The sequence below is a fragment of the Chionomys nivalis genome, chromosome 14 (assembly GCF_950005125.1).
Source record: "Chionomys nivalis chromosome 14, mChiNiv1.1, whole genome shotgun sequence".
Lineage (NCBI taxonomy): Eukaryota > Metazoa > Chordata > Mammalia > Rodentia > Cricetidae > Chionomys > Chionomys nivalis.
The window spans coordinates 71,534,664-71,556,201 of record NC_080099.1 but is presented as its reverse complement, the minus strand read 5'-3'; the positions used below and the strand labels follow the sequence as shown (position 1 = coordinate 71,556,201).

Below are 21,538 nucleotides of genomic sequence, written 5' to 3'. Positions count from 1 at the left end.
AATTGTCAATAATTTCTAGCATCTAAGTTATTAAATACCCACTGAGTAAAAAGAATTTTGGTAAATTTGTAACATTGTTTTCTTATAAGTACACCCTGCCTGCTATCCTAGAATCTGGTAAATCGCCCTCTGTCTTTGAAAAAAGTGTCCACCCAAGTTTGTAAGTCCTATGCTGAACCCCTTTGCTGACTCTAAAGCCCCATTTTAAGTAGATTCTCAGTAATACAGCCTAACCTGCATGTACCACAGATTTTACATCTAAAAGACAGTACTACCATTTAAGCATATGGGATCTTTTTGAAAAACTATTTTTATTTTTGTTTGTTTGTTTGGTAGGGGGCCAAATACATGTCACAGCATGCATGTAGTGGTCAGAGGACCAATGACTTATGGGCATCTGCTCTCTTCCTCCACTATGTAGGCTCAGGGAACAAATTCAGGTTGTCAGATCTGCCAGTAAACACCTTTATCCATTGAGCCATCTCTTTGACCGATATCTGGGTCTCTGGCCTCACCTAAACATCTCTCTACCACCAGTCTAAGTAACAAACATCTCTTATTCCAGGGGACCAAACTGGGAAGAAAGCTATAAGCACCAACTCAGAACTTTCTACCTTCAGATCAGATATTCTGGATCTCCGTCAACAACTTCAGGAGATCACAGAAAAAACAAGCAAGAACAAAGATACACTGGAGAAGTTACAGGCAAGTGGGGATTCATTGGAGGACAGGCAGAGTCAACTGAAAGAAACTCTGCAGAATAATTCTTTCCTCATCACCACTGTCAACAAAACCCTCCAGGCATATAATGGCTACGTCACAAATCTGCAACAAGATACTAGTGTGCTCCAGGGCGATCTGCAGAACCAAATATATTCTCAGAGCATAGTTATCATGAACCTCAACAACCTGAACCTGACCCAAGTACAACAGAGGAACCTTATCACTAATCTGCAGCGCTCTGTGGACGACACGAGCCAAGCCATCCAGCGAATTAAGAGTGACTTCCAAAGTTTGCAGCAAGTTTTCCTTCAAGCCAAGAAAGACACCGATTGGCTAAAGGAGAAAGTGCAGAGCATGCAGACATTGGCTGCCAACAACTCTGTCCTGGTTAAAGCCAACAATGACACCCTGGAGGAGATGAATAGCCAGCTCAGCTCATTCACAAGTCAGATGGACAACATCACGACTGTCTCACAGACCAATGAACAGAACCTGAGAGACCTTCAGGACTTACACAAGGATGCAGAGAACAGGACAACCATCAAGTTCAGCCAACTAGAGGAACGCTTTCAGGTCTTTGAGACAGATATTGTGAACATCATTAGCAATATTAGCTACACAGCCCATCACCTGCGGACGCTGACCAGCAACCTGAATGAAGTCAGGACCACTTGCACAGATACCTTAACTAAACACACTGATGACCTGACCTCCTTGAATAACACACTGGTCAATATCCGTTTAGATTCTGTTTCTCTCAGGACGCAGCAAGACATGATGAGGTCAAGGTTAGACACTGAAGTGGCCAACTTATCAGTGATTATGGAAGAGATGAAGCTGGTTGACTCAAAGCATGGTCAGCTTATCAAGAATTTTACAATTCTACAAGGTGAGTGTAAATTCTGTATTTGGGTTTGTGTCAGTTATCTATTGCTACAAAACAAATTATTCTAAAACTTGACAATTTAAAACAAATATATAATATATAACAGGTTTTATGGATTGGGAATTCAGAAGCAGCTTCATAGATTGGTCCTGACTGGTTGTTTTATTTGGTGTGTGTGTGTGTGTGTTTGCAGTTAAGGTATTAGCTGAGGCGACAGTCATCTGAAGGCTTAGTAGGTGTGGGACATCTATTTCTAACATGCCGTACATGGTCCCCGGCAGGAAACTCAGTTCATCACCCAGTGAATTTTCTTAGTGTTGTCACAGTGGGGAGCTGCCTTTCCCTGAAGTGCTCCAGTGAAGAGAAGAAAATGAAAACCACTTTGTAACTGCACCTCAGACTTCACACACTCTTAGCAGTAGTAATCATCTGTAATCCCAGTACTTGGAAGGCTCAGGCAAGAGGATTCTTAGTTCAAGACCAGGCTGGGCTACATAATAGGACTCTTTCTTGAGAAAAAAAACAGCATTCAGATGCCTGTAATCCTAACACTAAAGAGGCAAAGACAGGAGGAACAGGAGTGAAGGTCTGCATTCTTGTCCACATTAAGAGGGTGAAGCTAGCCTGTGTTACACAACACCTCCTTCTGCCATGTTCCATTCTTGATGTGTAAGTCAGCAGGAGGAGGAGAGCTAAGCTCCACATCTGGAAGGGTGGTGTATATATGTGTGATTAAGTAGTTTATTGTACTAAAGATTTGTTGTTTTGGATTTTCTCAACATCTGAGCTATTTCAGTGCCTGTATATGTTGAGCTCCTGTGTGAAAAAAAGATTAATTCATCAGGGTCTTCAGGCTACAACTAAGGTATTCCTATTTATACATTTCACCAGTAGAAGTGCAGTTGATGATTGTTATGCCCAAATCCATGAAGTCCCCCAAAACCAACAAGGAGACCCAGTCCCATATGTAAAAGCAAAGAGTCTTTGTTTTATGGAAGTTTGTAAACTCGGTCTCTCCGCATGTCCAATGAATTGGAATAAACGGAGAGCCCCGAGCTCAGTTAGAGCTGGGTTTTTATAGTAGTAAAGGTGGGGGTGAGGGGTTTCTGAGGTCCAGGACCCCTGATTGGCTGGCATTTGTCTAAGGGTGTCCTGGTGAGTGTGTGCTGGCAGGTAATCCTATCTACAGTGGTTGGAACTTGGAACGTCATGCATTTCCTTTGGATGGTCTGTTCTTGGGTGGTGCTCAGGTAATGATCCTTCCTGCTTCAGGGTAAACTACTGAGACTCAGGCCTCTATTAAACTTATCAATGGGGGACTGGAGAGATGGCTCAGTGGTTAAGAGCACTGACTGCTCTTCCCTAGAACCCGGGTTCAATTCCCAGCACCCACATGGCAGCTCATAACTGTCTGAAGATCCAGTTCCAGGGGATCTGACACCTTCACACCAATGCACATAAAGTTAAATAAACCATAAAAAAAAATTAAAAAAATATAGAAACTTATCAATGGCCGATTTCTACTCTAGCAGGTGATAATGAGAAGTAAAGAACTTCCTTTTGGTGGTCTGTCTCTATTTAGCTTATCATGGCTGGTTCCTGCAATTGTCACAGTAACTGTGAGTTCACAGAAGATGGAAAAAGTGTCACTACCATAGAAAATGAATTTTACTGTCATCCAGGGCATTATTGCTGTAGCAGCAATGACTTGGATCCAGGCTGATTTCCAACAATAACTGCCATCATAGGTTTTAATGCAAAAGAACTACTGGAAGCTGTGCTCAGTTATCTAAGGCACACAAAGAAGGTCAGATACTGGATGCTGTGCTCGGTTATCTAAGGCACACAAAGGAGACCAGGTAGATGCTTCCCCTTTGGTAACTTAACCTTGAGAGAATTTTAAAGCCTCCAAAGATGGGTGACAAGTAATCATATTCTTGACTTTCAGAATGGGTATAAAAGGTAGACTTACACTATATTTAGTTGGGCCTGCTTTTAAGCCTGAGAAAAGTTTAAGAGGGGAATAGAAGAAGATAATTTGTGAGCTTTCAGGAAAGTCGCTATCACAATGAGTCCACTGAAAAGGAGGCAGGTGGCCTAATCTTATTTCCTTACACTGACAGATTAGTTAAACTTGTGGAAGGGAAACAACATGTCCGTATTTCACCAAGGCATTGGGCATTGACACTGTTAAGAACAATGTAGAAAAACAGGTGGACTGCAGAACATTTGGGTGGATACATTGATAGTAATAGTTTTCTGGTTAGATACTGAGCAAGGTAAAGCCAAACACACAGAACATCTCCCAGCTTCTGTTAGCCAGAGTCTTGGTGCAATGCAGTGGGCCATCTGTTTGGGGCCTTCCCATGCTGCCAGCTCCCTAAGGACTTGTGACTTCATCAGAAACTGTTTTGGGAAGATGTAGGTTTCCATGTCACCTCAGGCTCTTGGCACTATTTGTTGTCTTGAACCTAAGGGTTGTCATCTGAGGAATACCCTCAGCTCCTGGAAGGTGACATGTTCTTGGCCAGGCAGCCATGTCATAATAGCTCAGTTTCTGCAAAGTCAGCAAGAAGCCTGTCTCTGTCTAGTCTGCCAAGATGGAGCCTTTAATGTCATGACCTATTAAGGAAGTGACTTTTTGTCACCTTTGCCATGTATCATTGGTTTGAAGCAAGTCCCATAAGTCATACTAAAGAGAAAGTGACACCTAGGGCATGTGTCTTAGATTTCTGTTGCTATAAAGAGACACCATGACTACAACAACTCTTATAAGGAAAAACATTTAATTGAGGTGGCAGCTTAGAGTTCAGAGGTCCATTCTATTATCCTGGTAGGTGCATGGTGGCATGCAGACAGATATGGTAGAGGAGAAGTAGCTGAGAGTTCAACATATTGCAGGCAACAGGAAGTGGACTCAGTATTACACTGAGCGAAGCTTAAGCATATATGAGACCTCAAAGCCTTCCTCCACAGTGACACCCTTCCCTCAGAAGGCCACACCTCCAAATAGTGCCTCTCCCCATGAACTTATGGAGCCAATTGCATTCAAACTACCACAGTATCCATCACTGGTGGTCACCTTAAGGAGTATCTGCCACATTTGTTGAATGATTAACTATAAAAAGCACTTGTTCGTAACAGGTGACAGAGGGCAGGACCCTTTTCAACAATTCTGTTAGTAACACAAAACTTCCACAGTAAGTAAAGATGATAGAACCACCCAGAACCTGAGCCTGGCAACAGCACCATGTGGGCACCAATGGAACAGAGCCTGTTAGATCTGCTAAGTTTCTGCTCTCTGGTAGAAAAGACCCAACAGATCCCCACTCTTTTGTGGGGTACAGGATCTAACTATATAGCTCAGGCAAGTCTGAAAGTCTAACCCTCCTCTGTCAGCATAGCTAGCTGTGTTCAGTTGCCCTCCAGAACAGCAGTCCCAAGCAGGTACTTAAGATAACAAGAGGCTGAGAAAGCATCCCAATTCTGGATACACGTGCTTCCTTCTACACATGCCCACTTCATCCCATCAGCTTCCTCTTTCCATAAACATGGAGAAGCTGCTAAATTGGTTTATGGTTTATGTGAGTTCTGCCTCTCTGAGTTCAAAATACTTTGATAATTTCCAAGAAAGTCTGTTAACACGCCTTTAATGAGGTCATGGGCTAATAGGTCAGCCACCTGAGGTACCCTCAACAAGATGCAGAAACTGAAGTGGTACATGTCTATAATCCCCGCATTCAGGAGGCCAAGGTAGTTAGGACTGAGTGTTCAAGGCCATCTTGGGTTACATGGAAGACCCTGTATTAAAAAATAAAATAACATGATAAAAGGGAAAAAGTAGGCAGTCATATTGCCTTTGGCAATAACTGTCTGTACAGTTATCAACCAAAACTCTTGCTAAGGAGCCTTTTTTCCTTTGAGTACAAATAACATGAAGATTTTTAGCCCAAGTTCCATACACAGTTGCCATACTGGAAGTTTCTGCTCTCCCCAGAGCTGTTCCTATCCAGGCTAGGCCCTGCCCGTAGCATTTGTACCTTCTACATAATCTGATGTTTTCCCCTCAGCCCACCTGAGATAGTAAAGTTTCATGAGTATGAAATGAGACAGCATTTGAGTACCAAATTGTTTCTCCAGGAACTTTCCCCTCATCTGTGTGTACCTTTCAGTCTTTGAGGGCTCAGTTGAGGTAGGAGCAAGTATGGAGTGAGGTGCCTAGCTTGGGTTAGAAATAGCACCTGTGTGATGGTGAATTCAATTGCTGGGGAAGATTTCCCCTGTGCTATACCTACAGCCAACACATTTCAGTGGCAACAAAACAGAGTGTTGTGTGCATAAGGAGAGGTCTCACAGCACACAGGGTTAATGTGGCATTGAGTCCATAAGTCCTTCCTGCTGGCTTCTGGAGCCTTACCTGGAGGTGAATCACACTCGGGTACTGGTCATGCTGCTGAGCCTTCAAATAAATGGTCCATATTCATAGTTGTATCTCCTTAAGGTGGGAAACATTAGTGTTCTCCTTTTGCAGGAGAGGGGTCTAAAACATAGAAAGCCCAAATAACTGTTCCAACTTCAAACAGCTGGCAAGTGATAGCAGTGCTAGTTCCCAGGCACAGGCTTCCCCAAACGGTAGCCTGGTACCTATGCTGACTTCAGAGAGCAACACATTTGGCAAGGTTGAAAAGATGAAGAATTCCAGCAGTTGATTCTTGGATAAGGAGTTGGCCCTTGAACTAAGCTCTGCAGGGTAAGTAGCAAGGCTGGAAGATCCGAGAACAATGCCACATTCAGGGCAGATGGAATATGAGGCCTTAGGTTCTCACAGGGCCTTCCTATTCTCTCCCTTATGCTACACTAACCCTAGCCAGAATGTGTCTTCGGCATCCTTGAGGGAAGCTGGAAGTCTATGAAGCAGATGTCATCCGGCAATACTTTCTCATTTTATGTGAGGGGTGGGTGGGAGTAGGAACGGGTAACATTTAGTTTTTATTTATTTATATGTATATATGTGTGCCTGCATACAGGTCCAAATGTGCCACAGCTTCCATGGGAGGTCGGGAGTCTGTTCCTGCTCTCCATCCTGTTGAGGAGGGTTCTCTTTTCCTCTGTGGCTGTGTCATGACTGACTAGTGTGAGTGCTAGCCTCCGGGTGATGCGCTTGCCTCTCTTCCACTGACAGCGCTGCATGAAAGCTGTAGCCACACGTTCAAGCCACTGCAGCTGCCTTTTTAACATGGTTTTCAGAGATCAAACTCTGGTTGTCAGACTTGCACAGCTGGCCGTTTGTAGCCATGTCCCCAGCTCCTTGTTTTATTTTTATTTCAACAGCTACAGAGGCTGACACTAGCATCTCAGAGAAAAACATCTCTTGGGCCAATGCTAGTCTTTTAAATTAGCTTTGGCTCTTTTTATCAATTTTTTAATCAACAAGCAAAGTAAACATCTAGCTTGTCTAATCATCAAAGTTTATCATATGACTCCTCTTACCAATGGAGCACACATCTTGTAACTCAGTATCTTGGGGAGTGCCTGCTCCTAGGCAGTTTTTGCAAGGTGAAGGCAGCTGTGAGTGAGAACATCACTATTCTGTGCCTGCCAGTTTGTGCATAATCACAGATACTAAGCTTAATTTTGCTGTAAAACTGTGTGCAGTGCATAAGTGCAGTGCTTTACAAGAAAAGACTTGGTTGCCGGGCGGTGGTGGTGCACGCCTTTAACTCGGGAGGCAGAGGCAGGTGGATCTCTGGGCATTCGAGGCCAGCCTGGTCTACAAGAGCTAGTTCCAGGACAGGAACCAAAAAGCTACAGAGAAACCCTGTCTCAAAAAATCAAAAAAAGAAAAAAAGAAAAAGAAAAGACTTGGTTTTATACTAACCTCGTTGGGAATCCATTGATAGTGAAATTTTTATTAAAGGCAAAAACTTGCACCACATACCCATATCCACCCCTTTCCTTTGTGTGATTTAGAAACTAGCATCTTTTGGTGTTTTGTGCTGGCTCTGGTACCCATGTCTGATGCCCTCTTGAGGGGAAAAAAGTCAGTGTCTGTCTATGTGTGTATTAGTTGAGGACATTCAGCCATGTCCAGTTGGGGAATAGGGGTTATTTAGACTCTATAAACTATCCTACCCAGAAATAATAAGCACTAAAAAGCTGCTACCTCATATGAGTGAGATCTTAGATTTAGGTATGAGAGACAGAGCTGTGTGCCTTTGGAGCTGGGAAAGACTAGGAAAGAAGTCTAACTGAGCTGAGAGATAAGGCTGAAGAGCCACGTCATCCTTGCAGATAAACTCATTTCCTGAAGCTTACAGTAGAGTAACAAACCCTAGAGTGAGGAGTTGAGAAACTAATCACTGGATGAAAGTTTAGAAAAGGATAATAAAGTGTTACTAAAGTGAATAGATTTTCTAACAGATCTTCATTTTGTGGATTTCCTGCGGTTTAACATATATTATGAAGGAAACACATCTTTGAGAAGTTATATATTATGTGCCTGTTAAATTAGAACTTTACAGTAATAAACCCAATCCAGGGAACTCTCTGGCACCTTCCCCAGTATGAGCCTCTATGACGCCATTTTGCCCAGACAGGCACTAACTTACTTTAAGGAGATACAGATGGAAGTAAAAGGCCTTTCTAGTCATCCCTCAGTGGCATGGGTTGGATAATGTGCTCAGAGAAGAAAACTCAGATTGCAGAAGGGATCAGTGGGCCCACTCTTAAATGTCAGACTTAGGAAAGCAGGTCTCTATAGCCATTCCATGGATGGACCCAGGATCCACCTAACACATAGGTTGGCAAGTATTACTTCTTGGAATGAGGTAACACAAGGCAGGTCAGCATTACCCAGAAGTCTTTTACTTCTGATGTCTCCTAACACAGAATGATGATGTTAGAATTCTGTGATTTGGCAGTAAGGCACGTGCATTTGGTGAAAGTCCTAAATAAAGCTGCCAGATAAAGTGAGGTCTAGATGGGCTTAGGAAACCAAAGACCAAATTCATAGAAAAAAGAGAGAAATGAATGCCTTTTCTGTTAGTGACAAGCATGTTAGTGCCAGTATCATCATGGATCTTATCAGTGAACACCGTTGGTAACATCATAAATGCTGTGAACAGGAAAGGTAGGCTTATTAATTAAAAACAAAAATAAACCAGTACATCATTGTATTGCTTTGCTGGAACATCAGATTTTTGTCCTCATAGCTCTGCAGTTTAGCAGTCAAGGTCTTGGTGAGGTTGGTTTCTTCCAAGACCTCTCTCCTTAGATTGCAGATGGCCATCTCCTCCTTGTGTGTTCACCTGGTTATCTCTGTGTCTTAATCTTTTTGTTTTTGTAGGCATGTATGTAGTGTGTGTGTGGTGTATTCACATGTATGCACAGCTATGCACACATATGGAGGCCAGAGGAAGATGTTGAGTGAACTGATTCTCATTCTGTCTTACTCCTTGAAGCTAACAATACATTATAAATAGTAAGCACTCCTTAATGCCTATGTTTATGTGTTAGATTTTTTTTATTGTAGGCTATATAAGCAGATATACCCTCACAACAGGCTTCATATATTCATTTTTATGTTTTAGGTCCTCCTGGTCCCAGGGGTCCAAAAGGCGACAGAGGATCTCAGGGACCACCTGGACCAACTGGCAACAAGGGACAGAAAGGAGAGAAGGGAGAGCCTGGTCCTCCTGGCCCTGTGGGTGAGAGAGGCCCAATTGGACCAGTAGGCCCCCCTGGAGAGCGTGGCAGCAAAGGATCCAAAGGTTCACAGGGCTCCAAAGGATCCCGTGGGTCCCCAGGGAAGCCTGGCCCTCAAGGACCTAATGGAGACCCAGGTCCACCAGGTCCACCAGGCAAGGATGGACTCCCTGGACCCCAGGGCCCTCCTGGCTTCCAAGGACTGCAGGGTACTGTGGGCGAACCTGGCGTACCTGGACCTCGGGGGCTACCAGGCTTGCCAGGGGTGCCAGGCATACCTGGGCCCAAAGGGCCACCTGGCCCCCCAGGCCCCTTAGGAGCAATGGAACCCTTGGCTCTGCAGAACGTGCCAACTCCAGCATCAGAGACCAATGGTAAGTTCAAATGGCCCTTTTCAGCCAGTGTTGGGGGAGAAACAGAGCAGTGTGTATGCTTGGCTAAACTAACCTCCATGAGTCCCCTAGTTACACTTAGCATCAGGGGCCCTGTGTGTCCCCCTTGATGCCTCGCTGCTGTCACTCAGGCCCCAAGTATATGCCCAGATATTATCAGGTCTCTAGTCACTTAGGTAAGCCAGGCCCTCAGAAGACACATGCACCCCAAACACTTCCTTCCAGACATCCTGCACCGGTTACTCTCTGACCATCTTTCTCCCTAGAAACAGACTGTCCATCAGTTGACTCTCCCAGTGTGTAGACAATGTTTCTTTGGCAATGCCCACACTCAGGTTTTACTTAAGAAGGTGTTGTGGTGCCTTTGCATCCCTTTAAGTCTTTTGCAAAACTCTGTATTAGTTAGGAACTAAGCCTTGTGGGTTGCCATGCTGGCCCAGGTCTTGAACTTTGGATCTGAACACTTGTATGCACCAGTTTGTAGGCTGTAGCTGATCCAAGACTAGCAATATCAGAGTCGATACCACTTTCTTCATTCTACCATTATAAAGTCTGATCCTGGTGCAGAAAAAACAAAAGCCCAGTCATAGCTTGACAGGTTGTAGTATAGTTTTTACTACTGTGTCCTGTACAGTTTACAGGTTCCACCCAGGGACACCAGGCTTCCATTGACATGACACTGTCCCTTTGGTATCTTAAAACACAGCTGAGGAAATGAAGAGTGCTTTCTGTGTTTTTTAAATCCATTATGTAAAAACTTTGCATTTCTAGGCTGCCCACCTCACTGGAAGAACTTCACAAATAAATGCTACTATTTTTCGATGGAAAAAGAAATTTTTGAGGATGCTAAGCTTTTCTGTGAAGACAAGTCGTCACATCTAGTTTTCATAAACTCGAGGGAGGAACAGGTATGTTAGCTGCACACTTGGTTGGAGAATATTATAATTTAGAAATCAGTTATACCTGGAAATTGCATGCATCCTAGGGAGTCAAAGAGATCAAAATCCATGGCCTCATAAACAAGGAAGGCTGCAGTTTGCAGGCGTGACTGGGACTAGAGCACTGGCACTGTCCTGATGCTTAAGCCTACAGATATATAGCGCCTCCTGGTGGCTTTCTGGAGAATTTCAGTATAGTAGAAAAGTAAAGCGGGCGTTGCCACTAGACACACACACAGGAGAGAGAAGAGAGAGAGAGAGAGAGAGAGAGAGAGAGAGAGAGAGAGAGAGAGAGAGAGAGGCTTGGGGTAGGGGCCACAAAGCAGATTTGTTGATTCAGAAGTTGGTAAAGGCCTGTGTGTGACAATAATAGTGGCCCTTTATTAAGCCCCTGTAGTGTGCAAGTCCCCCTTTTAAACCTCATAACAACCCGGCAATATAAACCTTATAATTGCCATCCTCTCCCCTTTGGTTTTTTAAAACAAAGCCTTGCTACGTTATCCTAGCTGGTCTGGAATTTGCAGTATAAGCCAAGCTGGCCTAAAACCTATGACTGTCTCCCTGTATCCACTCCTCAAGGATGGGAATATAGGCGTGTACACTGCTTCTTCTCACAAGGCAAAAGGCAAAGAGCTGAGACTTGACTGACAACCATCTCCATCAGGCACAACCCTGAAATCTGGTTTTTTAGTAACTGAGGAAGCATAAGAAAATCAGCAATTGGGCCAGGGCCCAAACAACTGCTCAGCAACTTGTCTTTGATACATCAGTTTTGGTAGAAGCTCATGGATGGGTGGTTGCTGGGAAACAGGTCACTCAGCAGTCATCCTTAGAAACTCCGAGGAAGAACACTACCATCAGAAGGCCAAAGCCCCTGAAAACAGTGCCCACAAAATAAACATAATACAAAATGTACTGCAAGGGCTATTAAAAACTCTGAGAACTGTCAGTTTTACCAAAAAAAACAAGACCTTCTTTGTGTGGGCTAATAATGAAAAAACCTTCCTGACTTCTATTTCAGCAATGGATAAAAAAACAAACAGTGGGGAGAGATAGCCACTGGATCGGCCTCACAGACTCTGAGCACGAAAACGAGTGGGAATGGCTAGATGGGACGCCTGTTGACTACAAGTGAGTTCTCAAAATTTCTAGACTGTGTTCACTCTTTCCTGATTTCCTACAACTTCTCCCTTAATGACCTTTTACTCTATCCCATCCTCTCAAGGGCCTATGTTGCTGGGACTAGTCTATTCCCAATGGGGAAGCCTGGTGGACAGTCACTATGTTGTCAAATAGGGCACTTCTGACAAAGTGTCATCTTTGAGTATTAAGAAAAAGGAAAATGAAGCCCAAAGCCTTTCTGAATGTCAGTGTTCACCCAAACATATTTATGAGTACTGGGAATCCCAGCCTTGATTAGGTTCTGACCTCCTCCCAGGTTGTAGATCTCCTAATCATAGGAAATCCAAGTGCACTGCACAGAGGATCTGATAATGTTCACCCTTGACAGGTTAAAAGCTGACTGAATTCTACCAACTCAAATTTTACCTCTTTTCTCAAATCGTGCTTGCTTCTTCTGGGGAAAAAGTGGAGGACCTATTGACGGGAATCTCTGTGGGGCCTTCAGTTTGCTGGAGACAAAGAAGTCAGGCAAATAGCAGCACATCACAGGAAGCTACTGTGCCATGGGGGAGGAGTCCAGTTTGAGGTAGTCTCTATACACTGAGGTAAGACTAGAGGTAGCTGAAGAGCTGCACAGGGACTGAGATGATGGACAGAGAGGCCACATAGTCTCAAATATGGATAGGAACAGCCAGGTCTGAGCAGGATCTTACTACATATGTGATTCACACTGGCATGGAACTTAAAATGTTCTGCCTTCAGCACTGAAGACCTGCATCACTATACCTTACAGTTCTGTACTTTTAATCCCCCCACGTGAAGAACATGAGAGAAAGTAAGTAAAATCAAAGGCCATCTCCAAAGGGGGTAAAATGTGGACAAATACCTAAGTGGACCACCTGGGGATTTTAGGTCTGCCCCAAAGCTGAGTAGGTACACCTGTGTTTGTCTGCCAGCCTTCTCTCTGTCTGCTCTCTTGTGCCTGCCTCTGGGAGACAATGGCACTCAGGGAAGCACCTAGTGTGGTAGGGATGCTGTATGCAAGACTCCACACAGCTTTGCAAGTTGATGTGTAAATTGGGTGCTGTGGTCGCTTGGAGGAAGACTGGGAGGCAGAGGTTAGTAAGGAAAAAGGCAAACTCTTTCTTTGGCAGTCAAGAAAGTTGGGGTATCTTTTTTAATGAGGTGAGAGATGCTCCCCACTTTTCTCACTGCCATAAATACGAAGAAATATTTAATTTGACTACGGAATTCAATCTTAAACTTTATTGGTTCATGTGGGATTGACTGAGCTGGAATATTGCTAAGTGCTCCATCTTTCAAAGGTGAACCTTTGCTCCTTTGCCTGGGATCTAGAAAGAACTTTGTGAATGGGGAGGAAAACACTGTGTTGGTCCCTGGCTCCCGAGAGGTATGACATCACATCCTAGAATTTTTGTCACCAGCCGCAGTCCCCCCGGAGCCTCTAAGAATGAGGCTCCTGTACTCTCGCCACTGCCCAGACTCGGTGTCCCCTTTTCTGCCCACAGGAATATATGTATACATGGAAAACTCCCCGGGATCCAATCCTAAAAGTAAGGACATTTCATGAGATTTCAGTGGCCAAAGGGTGACTGAGTTTGACATGATAACAATAAATACTGCATAAACTAGAGAGAAGGCTGGTACCATCCAGAGGAGAGACACAGGATAAGCACTGGGTTCAAGCCTGCCTGGACCTGACACCCTATGAGTTACCTCAGTCACATAAAATCTCCATGTCCCCATGTATAAAATGAATTTGATAAAGGGACTATGTTAATACCGCTTAAATGTGATTTCCTAACACACACACACACACACACGGGGGAGGGGGAGATTTAATATAAAGCTTGTCACCTGGGAAGAACTGGAGTATTGGTGATATTTCTGTTGTTGACACAGTTGTGATTGTTACCATAGTAAAATGCTACTGTGCTGGGGAATATTATGCCTAGAATTTGTACATTGTGCAGGATCTTAGTTAGAGATCCACACAGAGCATCTTACAAGAATATTCTCTGTCATGGCTTAGGAATGGAAACAGGCTTGCTAGGCAGTAGGGAGGCAGAGGCAGGTGGATCTCTGTGAGTTCTGGCCAGCCTGGTCTACAGAGTGCGTTCCAGGCTAGCCAGGGCTGTTACACAGAGAAGCCTGTCTCAGGGGGGAAGAAAAAGGAATGGAAAGAGCCTTCAGCATATCAGGGTCTCCCAACCGTATAAAATGCTTTCTCGGGATACTTGAATCACCCTTTGCCCTCCTCCTCTTACATGGAGCCATTCTCCCCGCCCTCTCCTCCCACTAGCCGTGGTTTCTAGGTTCACAGTCATCAGAGACACTGTGAACCGCTACTATGAACAACTATACGCCAACAAACCAAAGGTGAAGAATGGACTCATGTCAAGAAACCAACATATCACTAAGGCTTAAGAAGAAATGGGTAGGCTGAGCAGACTCTAACAAATGGGGTTCACATGGCCATCAAAGTCTCCTAGCAGAGAACAACCCAGGACCATAGGCTTCATGGCTGAGTTCTACCAAAATTACAGGAAGGACTGCCACCAGCCATCTTAAACATTTCTAGTACCAGAAGCTAGTGGCTCTGGTACCATCCCAGGCCTTGCCTGGCCGTGGGAATTAGTACACAACTTTCCTTTTACCCTTTTTCTCAAAAGCAGATGCATATGCCCTTTTGAAATTATTTAAATTTTATGTAGTTACTGTGAAAGAGAACCAGTTTTCAGGAAGAGAACTCGCCTCGCCTCTCTGCTTCACTCTGTTCAGGGAGGCAGGGCTGGAACACATGGATGAAAAGCAGCAGTGACAAAGAAGAGATGCCAGGTGCTGAAGCCATTCAGACCTGAACTCAGTTCGTTATCCTTGGAGCCATTCACGGTTGCTGTACTGAAGGAGGTCAGGACCAGTTAGGGGACAGAAAACGTAAAATGTCCTAGGACTGGGTCGATGGCCCGGTCTCATGTTCCATAAGTCTACACACCATTATGATTTCAACACAAATATTGGAGGACAGCATAGGCTGCTGAGATTTTATATGGTAACAATCACTACATTATCCTAAGGTGTCTACAGGGAAGTGGCAGCTGGAGCATGGAGTGTGAATGAGAAGTATTGTCCTTGTGTGAACAGAGATAAACTTCACAGTGAGCTACAGAACAATCTCAGTAAATTCAAGAGAATTGGAATTGTAGAGATTATGCGTTGTAGCCCCAAACAAGTAGGTAACAAAAGGTCTATGAAGTATTTGGAGATTAAAGAGATAGACCAATAAAGAGACTATCACCATACCACCCTGACCATGCCTGATCCTGTCCATAGACCAAAGAGAAAATTACAAAGAAAATCTAAAAAGTACAAACATGTCAAAATTTATGAGCTACAACTAAAATAGTGTTTGGAGACATTTACAGTCCTAAAACATTTGCTTTTGTTGTTTTGTTTTGAGACAGTGTCTCTCGATATAGTTCTGGCTGTCCCAGAACTTGATATTTAGGCCATGCTGGACACAAGCTCACAGAGATCTACTTGCCTCTGACTCTTAAGTGCTGGGATTGAAGGTGTCACCATGCTTGACCCTATATTTCCTTAAGAGTTGGAAAGCAGTGACCTAAGCCTTCACTTTATAGGGGGTAGAAAAAGAAGAAACAAATCTCAGGATAAGAGTGGGATGTGTGCAAAACCCTGGATGGGAGCCCCAGATCCACCAATGACCAAGTTGAAGCAAAGGAATGGGAAAAATAGAAAAACAGCAACATAAAAATCAACAGAAATGAGTGGAGAAACCAGGGGCTTTAACTCTTAGTGGAATGGTTGCCGACATGCCACTTGGCCAGCTGACACTGTTAACAAGCCGGGGCTTCGCCACCTTAGACCGCTAAGCTGTGTGCTCGCTCTGCTTGCAGCTGTCTCCTGAGTGCTCAAACCCTGTCTTTCCTCCCTCTCCTCTCCATCAGATAATGGTAATTTGATGGAAATGTGATAACATTTTCAAGTAATCACTTTTAAATTTTTGTTACAAAGATAAAACGGGCTGCCGTCCTGTCCAGTTACATAGCTCCATATTGTCGTTTTATAGTAGTAAAGCCCCAGAGCAGTGACCAGAAGGGACTCTTCAGCAACAGCCCATGCTAATCAACACTTGGTGTTCCTGCCAGGGTAGTACTGGCCCAGGCCACCAGAGAGGAATCTTCCACAACAGGGGCCCTTGTAGTAGGAGAACATCGTGCTGCAGGAAACATTTCTTACCATAACTTTCCTGTTTAGAAACCAGGCCCTCACCAACAGACGCTTCTTGGCTACAGTATTGTGTAATCTTGGAAGAAACTAGTCCCAAGAAAGAGAGTGTGGGCTCTGCTACCATCATGTCAAGACCCAAATCCTGGGGTGTTCTACTCACCATAGCTCATTTGTGTTTGCAAATCACTACAGCTGTCTGGGCAAGTGCTCCCAAGATCCCCAAGGGGCTTAGAAGCATTTGTCTTAATGTGACATATGTGTTATAATATTCAAGCTCAAGTTATTCCTTCAGAGTCTACCTGTGGATACAATCAAGGCACTGTTTAAACTATCATTCCAGAATATTACAGATACGTTCTGATTATCTGGCATGCTGTTCTCTGTTACAAGCATATAGACTGAGTGTTTTGTCATAGCTTATTCCATGGGATGTTAGCTTTTCCAGAGATGCTCTGGGACCCCAGGTGCTCATTCTATAGGACTGTCTCCCACTTATTCCAGACACCACAGAGTTTGTGCTGCCTTTAGTCACAAGGAAATCCTTGATAACTCTATAAAGAATTCTGGGGATCTGAGGAACCCAGTTGAGAAAGGCTCCCTTGTTGTAGGGAGCTGCGGGCTGTGTTCCTACCACCCAGCTCCTGGCCGTCTGGCTAGCTTATGCCCCAAAATAACAACACACAAATTGTATTCTTTTAAACACTGCTTGGCCCATTATATCTAGCCTCTTCTTGGCTAATTCTCACGTATTAATTTAGCCCATTTCTAATAATCTGCGTAGCACCATTAGGTGCGCTTACCGGGAAAGATTCAGCATGTCTGACCTGGCCTCTGGCTGCTGCATCATGTCTGGCCCTGAGAGGAGCTGCCCTGCATCTGAGCTCACTTCCTCTTCCTCCCAGCATTCTGTTCTGTTTACTCCACCCACCTATGTTCTAACCTATGAGGCCAAGCAGTTTCTTTATTAATTAACCAATGACCTTCCTCCATCACTCCCTTTCTGTTTAATTAGTAAGTCCTCAGTCCTTCTTACCTATATGACTTTAAATGGTGTAAAAGAAAATGCAAGGCCGGGCGGTGGTGGCGCACGCCTTTAATCCCAGCACTTGGGAGGTAGAGGCAGGCGGATCTCTGTGAGTTCGAGACTAGCCTGGTCTACAGAGCTAGTTCCAGGACAGGCTCCAAAGCCACAGAGAAACCCTGTCTCGAAAAACCAAAAAAAAAAAAAAAAAAGAAAAAGAAAAAGAAAATGCAAGAGAATTGAGTTAAGCAGGTCCTCTAGTCCAAATAAACCATACACATGGGTTTATTTGGGTGTAGATACATGCATGTATGTGTGTACACATACAGTTTTTACAATTATCTGAAAAATCAAGACTATCAAATACATCATTATACAATCGGGAATCAGAGATATCAAATCATATAAATAAAATCAGAATTGTTCCCTTTCATCATTACTGGTAGACTTGAATAAAATGTATATTAAAGAGAACAGCCACCAATCCTGATGACCTGAATTTGTTTCTGTGACCCACATGGTGGAAGGAGAGAACTGATTATCTCAAGGTGTCCTCCCACTTGCACATGTATATGCTCTCTAGTGTATTCTCTCTCTTTCTCTGTGTGTGTGTGTGTGTGTGTAAAATAAATGAAAATAAAAGTTCTTTCCCAAAAGAAGTAGAGAAATGCTTGAGTAAATTTCAGTAATATTAAATTACTGTTTTCTGAAACTGTCAGCCAAGTCCAGCTGAGCCACAGCCACAGCCAATTGTTTGTGGTTGTGGGTTTCTGTAAGTGTGCATCAATATGCTCTCACTTTCTCTTCCCGACCCTTAGACATATTAGAGACAAGACACACCAATGTCCACAGATCCCTGTGTAGTCTCACAAGAGCTATGTGCATATACATTTGTGTGAGATATCCCAAGAGTGCATATTATCCCTGCTCAACTATAGAGACATGCCCAGAAATCCACATTGCTGGACAAAGCTAAAAGCCATTCACCCCACTATGTCAAAGGACTCATCCCCTCTGCAGTAGTATGAGGCTCACTGGGTTGATGTCTTTATGGCAGAGATAATGAGCCTGCAAGGCCAGGCTACACTTCACATTCCTCTGCAAACTGCTTTCTAAATGATGCCTGTTCCGCAACAAATGGTATGCTTCGGATTTATGTTTTTGCAATCCTCTATTGTTCTTGAGCAAACAAAACCTCTGCATACTGTGTCAATAACACCCCTTTTCTGTTTTGTTAAAAGAAACTGGAAAGCTGGACAGCCAGACAACTGGGGCAATGGCCATGGGCCAGGAGAAGACTGTGCTGGGCTGATTTACGCTGGACAGTGGAATGACTTCCAGTGTGATGAAATCAATAACTTCATTTGTGAGAAAGAAAGGGAGGCAGGTAAGCAGCCTCATGGCTTACAATGAAGCTAAAGAGCTCTGGTCTTATAAAAGGGGAGAGGAGGCAAGAAAGTCTCTGAATACATGCTCTCGGGTCTGAGTTTCCAACCTACTTCTGCTGCCTTAGCAGCAGGATTATCAGCCTCCATGGAGAAACAGTGACTCACCAGTTTATAATATTGCCAATTAATTATTATTAATTATTCATTTGGCTCTAATGTGATGTTTTTGGGGAATGTAGACATCCACATCCTACCAATTCAACCAGTTAATCTACAGTACTTAAATGAATTCAACCAGTTAATCTACAGTACTTAAATGAATTCAACCAGTTAATCTACAGTACTTAACTGAACATTTAGTATAGGCCATTCTTTGTGCTAGTACAGTGGATGGCTATGGTCTGCATGTCTTCAACATGCTTATGTTAAAGAATTCTGTGGAGATTTGCATTGGCTTCATGAGACGCTATCTAAAACTTCATTTATTACATGACCCTCTTGAGAGCAGGGTGGCAGATGAAGGACATGGGAAAGGAATGCTAAGAATGTGGGTAGCAATTTTTGGACCTTATGACACAACTTTGAAAATATACTAAGGGGCTATAGAGACGGCTCAGCAGTTAAGAGCACTGACTGCTCGTGCACAGGACTCTGGTTTGATTTGCGCATCCACATGGTGGCTCACAGCCACTGGATCTGATGCCCTCTTCTGGCTTTGGCAGGCACCAGGCCTGTGGTGTAAAGACATACACGCTGGCAAAGCGCTCATTCAATTATAAAAATAAAATTAAAATTAAAAATAAAGAAATATGCTAAGGTCAACTGAAGTTTACTTTCATCAGTAATCTTCATAAATTTGTGCATTAGGGTTCAATAAAGCTAATTTTGTTAATTAGTGGTAAAAAGAAACCTAATCAGACTTTGGTCACAATATTTCTGGAAGTACTGGGATTCAAATTACTCATACACACATTCAAGATAGGTACTGAGTACTATTGATGTTTTAAATAGTAGTGTGAGTGCTAGGGATATCAATCAAATAAGGAACACACTGTCTGGTTAGCTGAGGGCAGAAGCATAGATCGCTAAACATGGGATTAGAGTTGATGATAATAACCAGGCACTGTATGTTTATCTTGTTTGCTCATGAGGGAGTTGAGTAGGGAACAGTACTCCCTAGAAATGGCCCTTCAAATGAAATGTAACTTTTACTTAATCTGAAGAAAAACTTCCCAATATTCTTCTTTTTTTTAAATATTTATTTATTTACATATTATGTATACAAAGTTCTGTCTGTGTGTATGCCTGCAGGCCAGAAGAGGGCACCAGACCTCATTACAGATGGTTGTGAGCCACCATGTGGTTGCTGGGAATTGAACTCAGGACCTTTGGAAGAGCAGGCAATGCTCTTAACCACTAAGCCATCTCTCCAGTCCCCCCAATATTCTTCTTTGAATGATATCTTTCCTAAAGACTCCTCCTGTTTTACGTGATTAAAAAAATGTATTCCTCAAACAAAATTAACACCCATCATTATTTTTCTCTTATAGTACCGTCATCCACGTTATAACACAGTGTGATGTAACATCAGGAACTTGTTTTCAGAAGCCTCCAAAAGGTGAAGGAGACTCCTTTCTAATTCCATCACTTTCTCACCAGAATGGATGGGGAAACACTGAAACCAGTTATTGAAAACAAATGGACACACTACTGCACTACGACCCAAGGACTAGGGAGCTAAAATGCTCCCCCAAGTTGATACATTGATTTCCAGTGTGCAAATGGACCGAATCACATAGATTTTTCTCAGCCATTAACCATACATTTTATGAAAATTATATATTCCTGAATGTGGAATGCTCCAATCAGAAAAAGACTGTCATTGGTTGTTGAATTACAGGCTCTTTGTAAACAGTGCATTTCTGAAATCCCAAATGTAGGAAGAATATGCAGACATACAGATATATAGGCCACCTTTTAATAATGATATGAAATATACTTAAAGAGCTTTTAAAACATTGTATTTTTGTACAAAATATTTCCCTCTTACAATCATTTTCCTTTTTTAATTTTACCTATATAATACATAAAGCCAAAGACTACAATAATGGTACTAATAAAATCTCATGGAGTTTCTCTTTAGATTTCATCTGTCCAGCTATATGTGCATGTGTGTATGTGCATGTATGTATGCATGTGGGTGCATGTGTGTGTGCATTGCACACATGTGAGTGTGTGTTATTTCTTCAGAACAGTGAATCGCATGAAGCATCTAGAAATACCCTTGCACATTTTGGTACTGGAATTCAAGCCTGAGAACATCTTGATGCCATTCAAGTAGGCTGTGCCATGAGCCCTCCACCAGCCACTGCCTGTGACAAAGTGTTGACTCAGGATGTGCTTTTGTTCTGTTTTTGTGGAGCAAGGGTGATGGAGAAACATCTGTCAGGAAGAACAGAGCACCTGAATCTGGACGTATGGAAGGCACTGGTTTTTGGCTGATGTGTGAACAGGCTCTGTCAGACCCACACCAGAGCAGACACCTCAGTCAAAGGCAGCAAGTGATGCAAGATAGAAACCCACTCTACGCCACTTGCAAAGTCTGTTTTTCCTAAGTTCAGTTCCAAAAGCTTAACTAATACATATGCTGAATGAAATGCAAAAGTAAACTTCTGGCCATTTGTTGACCTGGCAAAGAACCTTCCCCTGAGAGCCTAAAACTACCTTGCACTCCTTATCTTGCCCATCGAGAGTCCACTGTGGAAGTGTTCAAGTGAGGAACGTAGATTCTTTTTTTTTTTATTGAAAAAAAAAATTCCGCCGCCACCCAGCCTCCCATTTCCCTCCCCCTCCTCCCTCTCCTCTCTCCCTCCCCACACTCCTCTCCCCCTCCCTCTCCAGTCCAAAGAGCAGTCAGGGTTCCCTGCCCTGTGGGAAGTCCAAGGTCCTCCCTCCTCCATACAGGTCTAGGAAGGTGAGCATCCAAACTGGCTAGGCTCCCACAAAGCCAGAACATGAAGTAGGAGCAAAACCCAGTGCCATTGTCCTTGGCTTCTCATCAGCCCTCATTGTCCGCCACGTTCAGAGAGTCC

At 43.5% G+C, this 21,538-nt stretch overlaps 1 protein-coding gene across 1 annotated transcript in view; it reads left to right on the top strand.

Annotated features, from left to right (window-relative positions):
• Colec12 (collectin subfamily member 12) overlaps positions 1-20,581 on the top strand; it is a 193,369-nt gene extending 172,788 nt beyond the window's left edge. The window contains exons 5-10 of the mRNA XM_057788738.1: positions 566-1,612; positions 9,199-9,687; positions 10,477-10,613; positions 11,665-11,774; positions 18,300-18,445; positions 19,997-20,581. Of these exons, the coding sequence (XP_057644721.1) occupies positions 566-1,612; positions 9,199-9,687; positions 10,477-10,613; positions 11,665-11,774; positions 18,300-18,445; positions 19,997-20,016 (1,949 nt within the window). The 3' untranslated portion in view covers positions 20,017-20,581. The remainder of the gene's footprint in view (positions 1-565; positions 1,613-9,198; positions 9,688-10,476; positions 10,614-11,664; positions 11,775-18,299; positions 18,446-19,996) is intronic.
• Positions 20,582-21,538: the final 957 nt, after the last annotated feature.